General features: G+C 43.5%; 1 protein-coding gene across 1 annotated transcript in view; it reads left to right on the forward strand.

The window, feature by feature from the left end:
• Positions 1-18,675, forward strand: part of LOC109869944 (pro-neuregulin-3, membrane-bound isoform) — a 306,024-nt gene that overhangs the window by 183,022 nt on the left and 104,327 nt on the right. Inside the window, exon 4 of the mRNA XM_031805127.1 lies at positions 1,352-1,378. Coding sequence (XP_031660987.1) covers positions 1,352-1,378 — 27 coding nt within the window. The remainder of the gene's footprint in view (positions 1-1,351; positions 1,379-18,675) is intronic.

Here is an 18,675-nt window from a genome sequence, read left to right on the forward strand (position 1 = left end):
AAAAAAATTGTCCCGAGCTCTAAGAGGTTTTAAGGAACTATGACTAGTATGACATTGACAGATTTTCCTGTGATACAGTCAAAATCCATCTGACAGACTGTTTTCATGCTGTTAGGGAGTTTTTCTTCTCTCTGTGACTGTGGCAACTAAATAATCTGTCACCAGGCCCTGCTAACCACATTCTACTTAAAAACCCAGACCACCTCTGTCAGAAAAGCAATTAAGTGTGGGGGTTCATTTGAATTTAAATGAGAATATATTACAGTGCCGTGAAAAGGGGGAGGAGGGCCACGTCAGGATGAAGGGAACACGGGTGCTCCTCTTTATCTATCACCCCAGCTCAGAGATTATTAGAAAATACTTGAATGCAGGGAGAGAGGGACGTGTGTGTGTGTGTGTTTACTGACAGTCTTGTGAACAGAAGAACTGGGGATAACTAACATTAATATTGAAATAAACATAAGGTTGGGGTCAGAGAAGTGGGGAACGAAAAATGATCATTTGGCTGGGATGAAAAAACGAAATCAAGGCCAGTACGGAGCAAGTTTCAATCACATAACAAACCATGACATTGTCATCTTTCATTGAAGTCTTCACCTCCCCCTTCTCCCCACCCTTGACTGGTTATGCTACTCATATTTTTATACTAGTACCTAGGTCACAATTAACCTCTGTCCACCCAAAACATCCCTATTTTGTGGACTTGGAACATGAAAGGCATTTTAGGTCTGTAAAGCCTATTGTCTGTCTCAATAACAATGAAAATGTATTTTAGGGAGGTTCTAGTAATATAGCTGCAGTGCTCCAGTGGGTAAATCATGAGTGAGGTTTATGACTGTTTCATATAACGCTGTTCAATAACGCTGTATTGTCTTCCCACTCTCTTTCTCTCCCCCTTTCCTTCTCCCTCTGCCCATCTCCATCTCTCTGTGTATATCGCTCTACCTTACTTTTTCTCCATCTCTTCCCCCTCTGTGTCTTTCTTTCTTTCTTTCTTTCTTTCTTTCTTTCTTTCTTTCTTTCTTTCTTTCTTTCTTTCTTTCTTTCTTTCTTTCTTTCTTTCTTTCTTTCTTTCTTTCTTTCTTTCTTTCTTTCTTTCTTTCTTTCTTTCTTTCTTTCTTTCTTTCTTTCTTTCTTTCTTTCTTTCTTTCTTTCTTTCTTTCTTTCTTTCTTTCTTTCTTTCTTTCTTTCTTTCTTTCTTTCTTTCTTTCTTTCTTTCTTTCTTTCTTTCTTTCTTTCTTTCTTTCTTTCTTTCTTTCTTTCTTTCTTTCTTTCTTTCTTTCTTTCTATCTTTCTTTCTATCTTTCTTTCTTTCTCCCTTTCTTATGCTCTGTGTCCTTGGATGGAGCAGCTGATGAACTGGGCATCAAGTTCATGGGTAAGGAAATGTTTCATTTGCACAGTAAATCACTCTTTTATTTTCTCTTGGCCAATCAGAAAAAAAGCTTTCACAAAACATACAATCCAGCAAAACTTTCTTTGCTCACCTTGGAAAATATGAATGTGCTCTGGTCACCATGGAAACACGGAGGAAGCAAATTAGATGTCTTCTAGCAGCATGGAAGCGAGTATTGTGTGTGAGTGTGATGTACGGTCCTATAGGGCAACCAAAATAATTATCTCTGCAATGTGCTTGACTGTGTACATGTTTGCAAATGCATTGTCTATGTGGCATGTATGTGTGCGTGTTTGCAAGTGTTCTCCTATGTGTGAATATATGCATTTATTTAAGATGGCATTTACCTTTACATCCCTGAAGTGTATTCCTCGCTGCACACTGTATACTCATTTAAATGGTTAGAAATGTCACATGTTTAATACAATAAAGCTATACCCTACATTCCAAACCAACTCCTAGCCCCTCAAATCAAATGTATTTATATAACCCTTCTTACATCAGCTGATATCTCAAAGTGCTGTACAGAAACCCAGCCCAAAATCCCAAACAGCAAGCAATGAAGGTGTAGAAGCACGGTGGCTAGGAAAAACTCCCTAGAAAGGGCAAAACCTAGGGAGGAACCTAGAGAGGAACCAAGAGAGGAACTGGGTGGCCAGTCCTCTTCTGGCTGTGCCGGGTGGATATTATAACAGAACATGGACAAGATGTTCAAATGTTCATAAATTACCAGCATGGTCCAATAATAATCACAGTAGTTGTCGAGGATGCAACAGGTCAGCTCCTCAGGAGTAAATGGCAGTTGGCTTTTCATAGCCGATCATTAAGAGTATCTCTACCACTCCTGCCGTCTCTAGAGATTTGAAAACAGCAGGTCCAGGACAGGTAGCACGTCCGGTGAACAGGTCAGGGTTCCATAGCCGCAGGCAGAACAGTTGAAACTGGGGCAGCATGGCCAGGTGGACTGGAGACAGCAAGGAGTCATCATGCCAGGTAGTCCTGAGGCATGGTCCTAGGGCTCAGGTCCTCTGAGAGAGAAAGAAAGAATTAGAGAGAGTATACTTAAATTCACACAGGACACCAGATTAGACAGGAGAAATACTCCAGATATAACAGACTAACCCTAGCCCCCGACACAAACTACTGCAGCATAAATACTGGAGGCTGAGACAGGAAGTGTCAGTGAGTTGCAACAGCTTTTTCAAAAAACTTTGAGAGGAACGGGAGACTCGATATAGGCCGATAGTTTTTTATATTTTCTGGGTCAAGGTTTGGCTTTTTCAAGAGAGGCTTTATTTCTGCCACTTTTAGTGAGTTTGGTACACATCCGGTGGATAGAGAGATGTTTATTATGTTCAACATAGGAGGGCCAAGCACAGGAAGCAGCTCTTTCAGTAGTTTAGTTGGAATAGGGTCCAGAATGCAGCTTGAAGGTTTAGAGGCCATGATTATTTTCATCATTGTGTCAAGTGATATAGTACTAAAACACCTGAGTGTCTCCCTTGATCCTATGTCCTGGCAGAGTATTGCAGACTCAGGACAACTGAGTTTTGGAGGAGTATGCAGATTCCTCCAAAACTCAGTCCGTAATTTGCTTTCCAATGATCATGATCTTTTCCTTTGAGAACTTCATGAATTTATTCCTGCTGAAGTGAAAGCCATCCTCGCTTAGTTAGCTTTGCGACAGTATAAAAAAATGCATTTTGGATTGTTCTTATTTTCCTCAATTAATTTGGAAAAACAGGATGATCGAGCAGCAGTGAGGGCTCTTCGATACTGCACGGAACTGTCTTTCCAAGCTAGTCGGAAGACTCCCAGTTTGGTGTGGCACCATTTCCGTTCCAATTTTCTGGAAACTTGCTTCAGAGCTCGGGTATTTTCTGTATACCAGGGAGCTAGTTTCTTATGACAAATGTTTTTATGGGTGCGACTGGATCTAGGGTATTGCACAAGGTTAAATTGAGTTCCTCAGTTAGGTGGTTAACTGATTTTTGTCCTCTGGCATCCTTGGATTGGCAGAGGGAGTCTGGAAGGTCTTCAAGGAATCTTTGAGTTGTCTGAGAATTTATAGCACGACTTTTGATGATCCTTGGTTGGCGATTGAGCAGATTATGTGTTGCGATTGCAAACATAATAAAATGGTGGTCCGATAGTCCAGGATTATGAGGAAAAACATTAAGATCCACAACATTTATTCCATGGGACAAAACTAGGTCCAGAGTATGACTGTGGCATTGAGTAGGTCCAGAGACATGTTGGACAAAACCCACTGAGTCGATGATGGCTCCGAAAGCCTTTTGGAGTGGGTTTGTGGACTTTTCCATGTGAATATTAAAGTAATTAAAAATGTGAATATTATCTGCTAGGTCCGATAGAAATTCAGGGAACTAAGTGAGGAACGCTGTATATGGCCCAGGAGGCCTATAAACTGTAGCTATAAAACGTGATTGAGTAGGCTGCATAGATTTCATGACTAGAAGCTCAAAATACGAAAACGTTTTTTTTTTTTTTGTAAATTGAAATTTGATATCGTAAATGTTAGCAACACCTCCGCCTTTGCGGGATGCACGGGAGATATGGTCACTAGTGTAACCAGGAGGTGAGGCCTCATTTAACACAGCAAATTCATCAGGTTTAAGCCATGTAACAGTCAGACGAATTACATCAAGATCATGATCAGTTCATTGACTATAACTGCCTTGGAAGTGAGGGAACTAACATTAGGTAGCACTATTTTGAGAAGTGAGGTATCACAATCTCTTTCAATAATGGCAGGAATGGAGGAGGTCTTTATTCCAGTGAGATTTCTAAAGTGAACACCGCCATGTTGAGTTTTGCCCAACCTAGGTCGAGGCACAGACACGGTCTCAATGGGGATAGCTGAGCTGACTACCCTGACTGTGCTAGTGGCAGACTCCACTAAGCTGGCAGGCTGGCTAACAGCCTGCTGCCTGGCCTGCACCCCATTTCATTGTGGAGCTAGGGGAGTTAGAGCCCTGTCTATGTTCGTAGATAAGATAAGAGCACCCCTCCAGCTAGGATGGAGTCCGTCACTCCTCTTTGTGGGTGAGTCCCAGAAAGAGGGCCCATTATCTACAAATTCTATCTTTTGGTAGGGGCAGAAAACAGTTTTCAACCAGTGATTGAGTTGTGAGACTGCTGTAGAGCTCATCACTCGCCCTAACTGGGAGAGGGCCAGAGACACCCCTATTGCCTATAGGCACTTGAGTAGATGTGTAAGCAATATAGAGGTAGCTACATTTTTCCATCTTGTCACAATATTGCTTATGTAACAGATGCACTATCAAATTGCTAGCTTTTTGTTAGCGTAATTGGCCAAGACGTTGTAAAAAAATCAACTCACATTTTATTTGTCACGTGCCGGTGAAATGCTTAATTTCAAACCCCTAAATATTACGTATACGCTGGGAATCAGAAAGCAGGTGCAGAAGGTGAGTTACAAAAGCACAAACATGTGAAGAGTACTGAATGTGAGAGACAATCACTAACCCCTAAGTGTTGATGAACACAGAGGGCTAAATAAAGGGGAAGTAATCAGGAAAGTGATGAAGTTCATGTCTGCCTAATGAGGCGCATGTGTGCCAGGTGTGTGTAATCATGGGTTGCCAGGACCGGTGATTAGTAAACCAGCGATGTCGAGCACCGGGGTGGTGGAGCAGGAGTAGACGTGATAGTACCCCCCCAACGTGCGGCTCCAGCCTTACGACGTCACCAGCCAGAGGGACGGCCCCGAGGGCGAGGAACAGGCCGGTCCGGACCGAGAAGGTGGAAATCTCGGATGGTGTTGGGATCTAGAATGCGTCCACAGGAACCCAACACCGCTCCCCTGGACCGTACCCCTCCCAGTCCACCAGGTACTGTAGTCGACTCCCATGATGTCCGGAGTCCAGTAGGGATCTGACAGCATAGGCGGGGCCTCCCTTGATGTCCAGGGGTGGTGGAGGGGTGTCGTGGGGGACGGCATCAGCCAGGGGAACAGAAACCACTGGCCTGTGGGAAACATGAAAATATTGTGAAATCCGGTAGTCAGTGGGGAGCTGTAAATGGTATGTAACCTCATTGACCCTCCGGAGGACTTTGAAAGGCCCCACAAACCGAGGGCTCAGCTTCCGGCAGGGCAGGTGGAGCAGGAGGTTCCTGGTGGAGAGCCAGACGCAATCACCAGAATGGAACATGGGAGCCTCACTGTGGTGGCTGTCCGCCTGCTCCTTCTGTCACGGGTGGCTTGTTGGAGCCTCACGTGGGATGCGTTCCAAACCTCCTCTGTGCACCGGAATCACTCGTCCACTGCAGGGTCTTTGGTCTGGCTCAGGTCCATGGGGCCAGGGCCAGCTGGTACCCCAGAATGCACTGGAAGCGAGACAGCCCTGTGGAGGAGTGATGAAGTGAGTTATTGGTGTATTCCGCCCAGGGAAGGAACCGGGTCCACTAGCCCTGCCGGTTCTGACAGGGACTCCTAAGGAACCTCCCAGCTCCTGGTTCATCCTCTCCACGTGCACGTTGGACTAAGGCTGGTCCCAGGAAGGGAGGCTGACTGTGACACCCAGCTTCTACATACCCATGACGTGAATTGGGGGTCACGGTCGGAGATGACGTTATCCGGAAGGCCATAGAGCCATAGTGCTCCACATGGTAGAACAGTGCCTCAGCGACCTGGATAGTGGTAGAGAGACCAGAGTGAGTGATAAAACGACAGGATTTAGAAAATCGTCCACAAAAACCATAATAGTAGTGTAACCATCAGAAGAGGGGAGGTCAGTGATGAAATCAATGGACAGATGAGACCATGGTTGCTGTGGCACGGTAAGGAGTTTGTGCCGGGAAGATTTGGACTGTGTACATATGGAACATGAGATGACATAACGGGCGATATCCTGTGCCAAGGTGGGCCACCAGTACTTCTCTGAGAGGGATTGGGTGGTGCGGGTGATTCCTGGGTGTCCAGCGGCGAGGGATGTGTGTGCCCAGGTCAACAGCAGATTTCTAACCCCCAAGGGAACGTAGATGGTTTCTGGAGGGCAGGTAACAGGAGCAGGTTCCATCTCCAGAGCCTTGCGGATGTCCACAACTACGGGGCCAAAACACGGGGCCAATGATATGGGAGAATTGATTGATGGGCTGGTGGGCACTCACAGTACTCTCAACCGGCGTGGAACCACAGTATACAGGGAAGCAGGTCTTCTGACATCCTGGGCCCCAGGTAGTGATTTTCATGCTCGACCATGATGGGGTTGTGACGTTGGAGCCATTTGAGGCCAAGGATTACCTTGTGTACAGGTGCTTGGACAGGAAAAGGAGAGCAGATATGATGTGAAGTTCAGGGAGGAGGCGAGGGCCTGGTCGAATAAGTTCCCAGTGGCACTTGTGTCTACTAGAGCTGTGGAGACAACACTTGAGGGACAGCCAGCCAGTGAAATAGGAACCATAAAAGGTTTGGCGGAAAACAATGATAATGGAATAAACACGCCTACCCTGGAAGACGGAAGATCACAGGGCCGCCCCTCTGCTCCAGTGGACCCCGGATTAGGGTGCACCGGACACTGCTGAAGCTGGTTCCCCTCCTGGTCGCAGTAGGGACAGAGCCCCAGCTGTCTCCGGTGAACCTTCATGGGTCTATGCTCTGTCTCATGACAGCCAATGGAGGGAAACGAGTTGCGAGGTAGACACTGGCGCTCCCGAAGAACGTCATCCAGATGGATGGCCATTGAGAGGAGAGCGTCCAAGGATATGTTGTCATCCTGACATTCCAACTTCATTTGGACTTCCTCGCACAGTCCATTGTGGAAAAGATTGCGGCTTGCTGGCTCATTCCATCTGCTGAAGGCTGCCACCGTGCAAAAGGTGAGGGTGTACTCTGCAGTGGTTTGGGCACACTGCTGGAGCTGGAAAATAAGCTCACCTCCCTCTCTGACATCTGGAGGATGGGCAAAGACCGCCCTGAACAGAGCCATGAACCTCTCATATGCACCCAGCTCCTCCTCTCTTCTCTCCCAGATGGTCATAGCCCACTCCAACGCCTCTCCGGTCAGCAGGGAAATTACCAGGGAAACCTCGGACCACTCAGTGGTGGGGGCTCCCATCTGATGGACGAAATAGAAGGAGCACTGGAGTAGGTAGCCACATCATTTTGATCGAGTACAATCATATTTCTCTCGAAAGGACAGTCGGGCATCGCTGACCTGGCCGGACAGCTGGGTTGGCTGGGCGTCTGGCTCACTGTGACGACCCGTGGTAAGAGAACCTTTGATATAGGTATGGAGAACGCAGAGAACCTCCTCCATGGTCGTAACCAGTTTTGCCAGACGTTCGCGGTGCTGATAAAAATAGATGACCTTGTTCGTTAACCATCTGGAAGAGGGTTGAATCTTCTGCTACTTCCATCTTGCTGAGGTGTTATTCTGTTATGTATAAGCCGGGAGTCAGAAAGCAGGTGCAGAAGGTAGGTTCAATACAGACCAGATATAAAAGAATCTACTAGAGTTTCAAGTTCATTGGTTTCCACATCACCAACAAACTATCATGGTCCGAACACACCAAGACAGTCATGAAGAGGGCATGACAAACCCTTTACCCCCAAGGAAGCTGAAAAGATTTGGCCTGGGTCCCCAGATCCTGAAAAAGTACTACGGCTGCACCATCGAGAGCATCCTGAACGGTTGCATCCCTAGCCACTTTAAACAATGCTACCTAATATAATGTTTACATACCCTACATTATTCATCTCATATGTATACGTATATACTGTACTCTATATCATCTACTGCATCTCTATGTAATACATGTATCACTAGCCACTTTAACTATGCCACTTTGTTTACATACTCATCTCATATGTATATACTGTACTCAATACCATCTACTGCATCTTGCCTATGCCGCTCTGTACCATCACTCATTCATATATCTTTATGTACATATTCTTTATCCCCTTACACTTGTGTGTAAAAGACAGTCGTTTTGGAATTGTTAGTTAGATTACTTGTTGGTTATTACTGCATTGTCGGAACTAGAAGCACAAGCATTTCGCTACACTCGCATTAACATCTGCTAAACATGTGTATGTGACAAATTCAATTTGATTTGATTTGGTATGGCAATTTCTTGGAATCCGACCGTAAAGCGCTACAGAGGGTAGTGAGTATGGCCCAGACATCACCGGGGCCAAGCTTCCTGCCATCAAGGACATACAGTGGAGCAAAAAAGTATTTAGTCAGCCACCAATTGTGCAAGTTCTACCACTTAAAAAGATGAGAGGCCTGTAATATTCATCATAGGTACACTTCAACTATGACAGACAAAATTAGAAAAGAAATCCAGAAAATCACATTGTAGGATTTTTTATGGATTTATATTTGCAAATTATGGTGGAAAATAAGTATTTGGTCAGTAACAAAAGTTATCTCAATACTTTGTTATATACCCTTTGTATATATTTGTTATATACCCTGGTAGGCTTGCGTCACTGGGCAGCTCACGGCTGGGTTTACCTTTTGTAGTTTGTAATAGTTTGCAAGCCATGCCACATCCGACGAGCATCAGAGCCGGTGCAGAAGGATTCAATCTTTGTCCTGTAGTGATATTTTGCCTGTTTAATGGTTCGTCTGAGGGCATAGCGGGATTTCTCTAATGGGTCCGGATTAGTGTCCCGCTCCTTGAAAGTGGCAGCGCTAGCCTTTAGCTCGGTGCGGATGTTGCCTGTAATCCATGGCTTCTGTTTGAGATATGTGCGTACGGTCATTGTGGGGACGACGTCGTCGATGCACTTATTGATGAAGCCGGTAAAGGGGTGGTATACTCCGGAATTTACTTTTTAACATTTATTTCACCTTTATTTAGCCAGGTAGGCCAGTTGAGAACAAGTTCTCATTTACAACTGTGACCTGGCCAAGATAAAGCAAAGCGACAAAAACAACAGCGTTACACATGGGATAAACAAACGTACAGTCAATAACACAATAGAAACATCTATGTACACTGTGTGCAAATGTAGTAAGATTAGGGAGGTAGGCAATAAATAGTCCATAGTGGTGAAATAATTACAATTTAGCATTAACACTGACGTGATAGATGTGCAGATGATGTGCAAGTAGAGATACTGGGGTGCAAAAGAGCAAAAAAATAACAACACGGGGATGAGGTAGTTGGGTGGGCTATTTACAGATGGGCTATGTACAGGTTCAGTGATTGGAAAGCTGCTCTGACAGCTGATGCTTAAAGTTAGAGAGGGATATATAAGTCTCTAGCTTCTGTGATTTTTGCAATTCGTTCCAGTCATTGGCAGCAGAGAACTGGAAAGAAATGCGGCCAAATGAGATGTTGGCTTTGGGGATGACAATGAAATATACCTGCTGGAGCGCGTGTTGCTATGGTGACCAGTGAACTGAGAAGGGGGGGCTTTACCTAGCAAAGACTTATAGATGACCTGGAGCCAGTGGGTTTGGCAACGAACATGTAGCAACGGCCAGCCAACGAGAGCATACAGGTTGCAGTGGTGGGTAAAATATGGGGCGTTGATGACAAAACGGATGGCACTGTGATAGACTGCATACAATTTGTTGAGTGGAGTGTTGGAGGCTATTTTGTAAATTACATCGCTGAAGTCAAGGATCGGTAGGATAGTCAGTATTACGAGGGTGTGTTTGGCAACATGAGTGAAGGAGGTTGTCTCGTAAAATAGGAAGCCGATTCTAGATTTAATTTTGGATTGGAGATTCCTAACGTGAGTCTACAGTCTAACCAGACACCTAGGTATTTGTAGTTCTCAACATATTCTAAGTCAGAACCTTCCAGTGGAGTGATGATAGTCGGAGGGGCGGGTGCGGGCAGCAATCGGTTGAAGAGCATGCATTTAGTTTTACTAAGAGCAGTTGGAAGCCACGGAAGGAGTGTTGTATGTCATTGAAACTCATTTGGAGGTTTGTTAAACCACCAGTTAAGCCAGGTGAGGTCTCCACATGGTTTACTAATGGTCGGTAACCGGCTGATTGGTAACAGGGTGACATTTCATAATTTGGGCCGATATACTTGGATGCGTACTGTTAGCGTTTGTTGCTGGCATGTCATCCCTAAGTTTGCGTATCTTGCCAATGAAAAAGTCCTTAAAGTAGTTGGCAATATCAGTGGGCTTCATGATAAATGAGCCATCTGATTCAATGAATGTTGGAGCTGAGATGGCTTTTTTCCCCCAAAATGTAATTTAAGGTGCCCCAAATCTTTTTACTATGAGTCCTTATGTATTGGATCTTTGTTTCATAGTATGGTTTATTTTGTATTTTTATTTAGTTTAGTCACATAATTTCTTAATTTGCAGTACGTTTGCCAATCAGTTGGGCTGCCAGACTTATTTGCCAGACTGTTTGCCTCATCCCTCTCAACTGTAATATTTTTCAATTCCTCATCAATCCAAGGGGATTCAATAGTTTTTACAGTCATTTTCTTACTGGGTGAGTGCTTATTAGTAACTGGAATAAGCAATTTCATAAATGTGTCAAGAACAGCTTCTGGTTGCTCTTCATTACACACCACAGACCAGCAAATATTCTTTACATCATCAACATATGAATCACTACAAAACTTATTGTATGACCTCTTATACACTATATTACGCCCAGCCTTTTGAAGTTTGGTTTTCCTAGATATGGCTATTATACTGTGATCACTACATCCTATGGATTTGGATACTGCTTTAAAGCAAATTTCTGCAGCATTAGTAAATATGTGATCAATACATGTTGATGATTTTATTCCTGTGCTGTTTGTAACTACCCAGTTAAGGTTGACTGATAACCTGAACGAGGTTGCTTGCACTGGTTACAGTTTGACGTTTTGTCTTGAGTGGGCAGCTTGATGATAGCCAGTTAATATTTAAATAATCCAGAAAGTATACTGCTCTTTTGATTTCACATACATTGTCAAGCATTTCACACATATTATCCAGATAATGACTGATAATGACTGTTCGCACTTGGTGGTCTATAGCAGCTTCCCACAATAATGGGCATTATGGGGATGCAGATAAAACTGTAGCCTTATTACTTCAACAGCATTTACCATTAGATCGTCCCCAAGCTTTACAGGTATTTTTGGTAGATTTTTGGTAGATTTTATAACCATGTATTGCTACCACTGTATCATCAAAGGTATTATCTAAGTGAGTTTCAGAGAGTCAGAATACTAATGTCATCTGTTACAAGCAAGTTATTGACTTCATGGACCTTGTTTCTTAGCCCATACTAACATACGTAGCCTATTTTTAGCACTTTTCTGGGTTGCTTGATTGTTTTTAATGCTTTACTGGGAAGTTAATCAGAGTAGACTTACTCATGCTTTTTACATTGGAGCTAATAGTGCAGGGTGGGTCAGCTGCAAAAAGCTGTCTTCCTACTAGGACACACCGCCTTAGTGCTAACAGTGTAACACTGGTTCATAGGCTCATGATTACTGTAGACAATAGCTGTAGGGTTAACAGAAGTATTCTGTGTAATTGGGGCTACATCAATTAAATTACTTACGTTGTGTTTGCCAATGCCCTTAGGATAATGTACATTTGATGCAGAATTATGACTGTTCATTGTCACAATGATAGGGATTAACTGAGCTGGTCTTGGATCATTTACCAGTCATTGTTTCAACGCAGCCTTGAAATGACAGAGTCCAGGAGCCAAGATGATTTGGATGGACTGTGGAGTATCTTCTGTTTCCAGAAGGTGTTAAAGTTCTCTATAAAAGTGACTCCAGCAGAGTCCAGCAGATGTTGAGTTGAGATGTCTTGATGTTGAGATGTGTCTGTTACTTGAACTCTGTGAAGCATTTATGTGGGCTGCAATTTCTGAGGCTGGTAACTCTAGCGAATTTATCCCCTGCAGCAGAGGTAACTCTGGGTCTTCCTTTCCTGTGGCGGTCCTCATGAAAGCCAGTTTCATCATAGTGCTTGATGGTTTTTGTGACTGCTCTTGACATTTTCTGTATTGACTGACCTTCATGTCTTAAAACTTCTTCGGGATAGGGGGCAGCATTTTCACATTTGGATGAATAGCGTGCCCAGAGCGAACTGCCTCCTACTCAGTCCCGGATGCTAATATATGCATATTATTGTTAGTATTGGATAGAAAACACTCTGAAGTTTCTAAAACTGTTTGAATGCTGTCTGTGAGTATAACAGAACTCATATGGCAGGCAAAAACCTGAGAAGAAATCCAAACAGAAAGGGGGAGATCTGAAGTTTGTAGTTATTGAACTCAGCCCCTATCGAATTCACAGTGGGATATGGGTTATGTTGCACTTCCTAAGGCTTCCACCAGATGGCAGCCGTCTTTAGAAAGTTGTTTCAGGCTTCTCATGTGAAGGGGGGCCGGATGGGAGCTGTTTGACTAAGGGGTCTGCTAGCAGCCTCGTTCTCAGTCACGCGCATTTCACATGAGATTGATTCTATACTCAGTTTGACAAGTTTCTTTGACCTGTAATATAACTTTTTGAACTTTTCGTCCGACTGGACCTGAAAGCCCTTTTGGATTTGTTTTAATTTAATTTTTTATTTTACCTTTATTTAACTAGGCAAGTCAGTTAAGAACAAATTCTTATTTTAAATTTTCAATGACGGCCTAGGAACAGTGGGTTAACTGCCTGCCTTTACCAAACGCCCTAACAAAAGAAGATATTTGGACATAAATTGACATAAATGATGGACATTATCGAACAAAACAAGCATTCAACTGTGATTCTTGGGAGTGCATTCTGATGAAGATCATCAACGGTAAGTGAATATTTATAATGTTATTTATGACTAATGTTGACTGCGCAACATGGCGGATATTTCTTTTGGCTGGTTTGGGCTCTGAGCTCTGTTTATGCTTTTTCCGTAAAGTGTTTTTGAAATCTGACGCAGCATTTGCATTAAGGAGAAGTGTATCTAAAGTTCCATTCATAACACTTGAATTTTCATCAACATTTATAAAGAGTATTTCTGTGAATTCATGTGGCTCTCTGCAATATCACTGCATGTTTTGGAACTAGTGAACAGAACACACCAATGTAAAATAAACATTTTGGATATAAATGAACTTTACCGAACAAAACATACATGTATTGTGTAACATGAAGTCCTATGAGTGTCATCTGATGAAGATCATCAAAGGTTAGTGATTAATTTTATCTCTATTTGTGCGTTTTGTGACTCCTCTCTTTGGCTGGGTTTTTCTGTGAGTTGGTGGTGACCTAACATAATCGTTTGTGGAGCTTTCGCTGTAAAGCATTTTTGAAATCAGACACTGGCTGGATTAACATTAATTTTATCTTTAAAATGGTGCCTAACACTGAGAAATTTGATTTATTAGCTTTCTGTTGATTTGTATTTGGCACCCTGCAATGTCGTTGGACTTGGTCTTTTACCAAATAGGGCTATATTCTGACACAACACAAATGACTGGCTAAAACGCATTAAGAAATTCCACAAATTAACTTTTAACAATGCATTCCAGGTCACTACCTCATGAAGGTGGTTGAGAGAATGCCAAGAGTGTGCAAAGCTGTCATCAAGGCAAAGGGGGTTACTTTGAAGAATCTCAAATATATTTTGATTTGTTTAACACTTTTTTAGTTAGATGATTCAATATCTGTAGAAAATAGTTTAAAAAAGGTAAACCATGAAATGAGTAGGTGTGTCCAAACTTTTGAGTGGTACTGTAAGGGGGGAACTATGTAAAAAAGTGCTGTAATTTGTAAGCTGTTCACCCGATATGGATGACAATACCCCCAAAATAAATCTGACAGTCTGCAGTTTAACCTAATTTCAAATCCAAAGTGCTGGAGTACAGTGCCAAAACAACAACAAATGTGTCACTGTCCCAATACTTTTCGGAGCTCACTGTACATCTCTCCATTCCTAACAACTCTGTAGATGCAGAAAGAGTTGCATACATATAATATTTACTATATGCATAGCTAATTAGCTTGCACCAGGTATGTAGGAATAGTTAGCACATTAGCCTACTTATATGTACAGTGCACACTAAATAAGAATCTGTCCTCGGTTGAAACACTATCTACCGTGTTCCAAACTGCCTCTGGATGCAACATCAGTACAATAACTGTTTGTCGGGAGCTTCATGAAATGGGTTTACATGGCCGAGCAGCCGCACAGAGGCATAAAATCACCATGCACAATGCCAAGCGTCTGCTGGAGTGGTGGAAAGCTCACCTCCATTGGACTCTGGAGCAGTAGAAAGGCGTTCTCTGGAGTGATGAATCACACTTCACCATCTGGCAGTCCGACCAATTAATCTGTGTTTGGCGGATGCCAGGAGAACGCTACCTGCCCGAATGCATAGTGCCAACTGTAAAGTTTAGTGGAGGAGGAATAATGGCCTGTGGTGGTTTTGTGGTTCGGCCTAGGCCCCTTAGTTCCAGTGAAGGGAAATCTTAATGCTACAGCATACAATGACATTGGAGACGATTCTGTGCTTCCAGTTTGAGGAAGTCCCTTTCCTGTTTCAGCATAAAAATGTCTCTGTGCAAAAAGCGAGATCCATACAGAAATGCTTTGTCGAGATCAGTGTGGAAGAACTTAACTGACCTGCACAGAGCCCTGACCTCAACCCCATTGAACATCTTTGGGATGAATTGGATGAATGAAAAATGGATGAATGTGTGATAATTGTGCACCTTAGTTCACAATTAAATTAGGCCTAACTGAGTGATAAGGAGGGTGAAGAGGTTGATTTTGAAAGACAATAGTGTGGTGAGTTTGTGTTATGCCTATTTATCAGCAGCAAATAATTTGACTGCATGCCTTGCTGGTTGATACAATTCTCCTTTATGTTTTACTTTGTAAAAATCAGCTGTTATGGGACTGTTCTATTTTAAATAACTGTAAGGGAAAAAAAACACATTACATGTTGCAGAAGGCAACCTTTTTATTTCTATATCAACTCGGCAAAAAAAGAAACATCCTCTCACTGTCAACTGCATTTATTTTCAGCAAACTTAACATGTGTAAATATTTGTATGAACATAACACGATTCAACAACTGACATAAACTGAACAAGTTCCAAAGACATGTGACTAACAGAAATTGAATAATGTGTCCATGAACAAAGGAGAGCTCAAAAGTAACAGACAGTATCTGGTGTGGCCACCTATTGCAATAAGTACTACAGTGCATCTCCTCCTCATGGACTGCCCCAGATTTGCCAGTTCTTGCTGTGAGAAGTTACCCCACTCTTCCACCAAGGCACCTGCAAGTTCCCAGACATTTCTGGGGGAATTGGCCCAGGGCCTCACCCTCCAATCCAATAGGTCCCAGACGTGCTCAATGGGATTGAGATTTGGGCTCTTTGCTGGCCATGGCAGAACACTGACATTCCTGTCTTGCAGGAAATCACGCACAGAGCGAGCAGTATGGCTGGTGGCATTGTCATGCTGGAGTGTCATGTAAGGATGAGCCTGCAGGAAGGGTACCACGAGGGAGGATGTCTTCCCTGTAACGCACAGCGTTGAGATTGCCTGCAATGACAACAAGCTCAGTCCGATGGTGCTGTGACACACCACCCCAGACCATGACGGACCCTCCACCTCCAAATTGATTCCGCTCCAGAGTACAGGCCTCGGTGTAACTCTCATTCCTTCAACGATAAACGCGAATCCGACCATCACCCCTGGTGAGACAAAACCACGACTCGTCAGTGAAGAGCACTTTTTGTATCCCTCTTGTTGTTGATTCTTCACAAAAAAATACAGTTTTATATCTTTATGTTTGAAGGTCGCAAAGTTCAAGGGGGCCGAATACTTTCGCAAGGCACTGTACCACTTCCAGCATATCAGAGAGTCAAATCAGACACTGAGTACAACATGCAATGTGTGTAGTTCACAATGGCAAGCCGAACAAAACTAATGGACGCACTGACAGAATTTGTAGAATTTAAATAAGTTAGAGTCGGATCGGATATTTAACTTGAAATCGACGTTGCTGAAGAGTCTTCATCTGATTCTGATGTTGACTTTAAGCCTCCGCCTCCAATTCCTGTGCAGCAGAAAAAGCAGAACAGAACTAACTGAAACGGTGATCCCAACTGTGAGACAGGATTCTGGGAGGAATGGCACAGTTTGAGTAGAAAAGCTTGACTGGTTTGTGACATGCAGCTGTTGCGGTACATCAGAGATTGTACTTTCTTTCATGCGCACAGAAAAGGAAACATAACGTGGGAAATGTTTATGGATGAACTCAAAGCATTTATTGCACTCTTGTATATCCGGAGGGCATACGGCCGAAAGAGCAAGGATGTAGAGTAAATTTGCTGATATGCAAATCAACTCAAACTACATTGAGAATGCATGCAACATCCAATCCGTTCATACATCCCATCATGGTTTCACAAATTATTTGGTCATCCAACTTTTTGGTTATTGTAACTGCCTCAATATAGACAATGTTTATTTATTTTTATTTATTTCACCTTTATTTAACCAGGTAGGCCAGTTGAGAACAAGTCTCATTTACATCTGCGACCTGGCAAAGATAAAGCATAGCAGTGTGAACAGACAACAACACAGAGTAACACATGGAGTAAACAATAAACAAGTCAATGACACAGTAGAAAAAGAAAAACAAAGAGCCTATATACATTGTGTGCAAAAGGAATAATTACCATTTAGCAGATTAACACTGGGGTGATAAATGATCAGATGGTCATGTGCAGGTAGAGATACTGGTGTGTAAAAGAGCAGAAAAGTAAATAAATAAAAACAGTATGGGGATGAGGTAGGTAAATTGGGTGGGCTATTTACTGATGGACTATGTACAGTTGCAGAGATCGGTTAGCTGCTCAGATAGCAGATGTTTAAAGTTGGTGAGGGAGATAAAAGTCTCCAGCTTCAGCGATTTTTGCAATTAGTTCCAGTCACAGGCAACAGAGAACTGGAAGGAAAGGCGGCCAAATGGGGTGTTGGCTTTAGGGATGATCAGTGAAATACACCTGTTGGAGCGCGTGCTAAGGTTGGGTGTTGCCATCGTGACCAGTGAACTGAGATAAGGCAGAGCTTTACCTAGCATGGACTTGTAGATGACCGGGAGCCAGTGGGTCTGGCGCCGAATATGTAGCGAGGGCCAGCCAACTAGAGCATACATGTCGCAGTGGTGGGTGGTATAAGGTGCTTTAGTAACAAAACGGATGGCACTGTGATAAACTGGATCCAGTTTGCTGAGTAGAGTTTTGGAAGCTATTTTGTAGATGACATCGCTGAAGTCGAGGATCGGTAGGATAGTCAGTTTTACTAGGGTAAGTTTGGCGGCGTGAGTGAAGGAGGCTTTTTTGCGAAATGGAAAGCCGACTCTAGATTTGATTTTAGATTGGAGATGTTTGATATGAGTCTGGAAGGAGAGTTTACAGTCTAGCCAGACACCTAGGTACTTATAGATGTCCACATATTCTAGGTCGGAACCATCCAGAGTGGTGATGCTAGTCGGGCGTGCGGGTGCAGGCAGCGAACGGTTGAAAAGCATGCATTTAGTTTTACTAGCATTTAAGAGCAGTTGGAGGCCACGGACGGAGTGTTGTATGGCATTGAAGCTTGTTTGGAGGTTAGATAGCACAGTGTCCAAGGAAGGGCCAGAAGTATACAGAATGGCGTCGTCTGCGTAGAGGTGGATCAGGGAATCGCCCGCAGCAAGAGCAACATCATTGATAAATACAGATAAAAGAGTCAGCCTGAGAATTGATCCCTGTGGCACCCCCATAGAGACTGCCAGAGGACCGGACCGGACATACCCTCCGATTTGACACACTGAACTCTGTCTGCAAAGTAGTTGGTGAACCAGGCAAGGCAGTCATTAGAAAAACCGAGGCTACTGAGTCTGCCGATAAGAATATGGTGATTGACAGAGTCGAAAGCCTTGGCCAGGTCGATGAAGATGGCTGCACAGTACTGTCTTTTATCGATGGCGGCTATGATATCGTTTAGTACCTTGAGCGTGGCTGAGGTGCAACCGTGACCAGCTCGGAAACCAGATTGCACAGTGGAGAAGGTACGGTGGGATTCGAGATGGTCAGTGATCTGTTTGTTGACTTGGCTTTCAAAAACCTTAGATAGGCAGGGCTGGATGGATATAGGTCTGTAACAGTTTGGGTCCACGGTGTCTCCCCCTTTGAAGAGGGGGATGACCGCGGCAGCTTTCCAATCCTTGGGGATCTCAGACGATATGAAAGAGAGGTTGAACAGGCTGGCAATTGAGGTTGCGACAATGGCGGTGGATAGTTTCAGAAAT

Source organism: Oncorhynchus kisutch, linkage group LG25 (genome assembly GCF_002021735.2).
Source record: "Oncorhynchus kisutch isolate 150728-3 linkage group LG25, Okis_V2, whole genome shotgun sequence".
Lineage (NCBI taxonomy): Eukaryota > Metazoa > Chordata > Actinopteri > Salmoniformes > Salmonidae > Oncorhynchus > Oncorhynchus kisutch.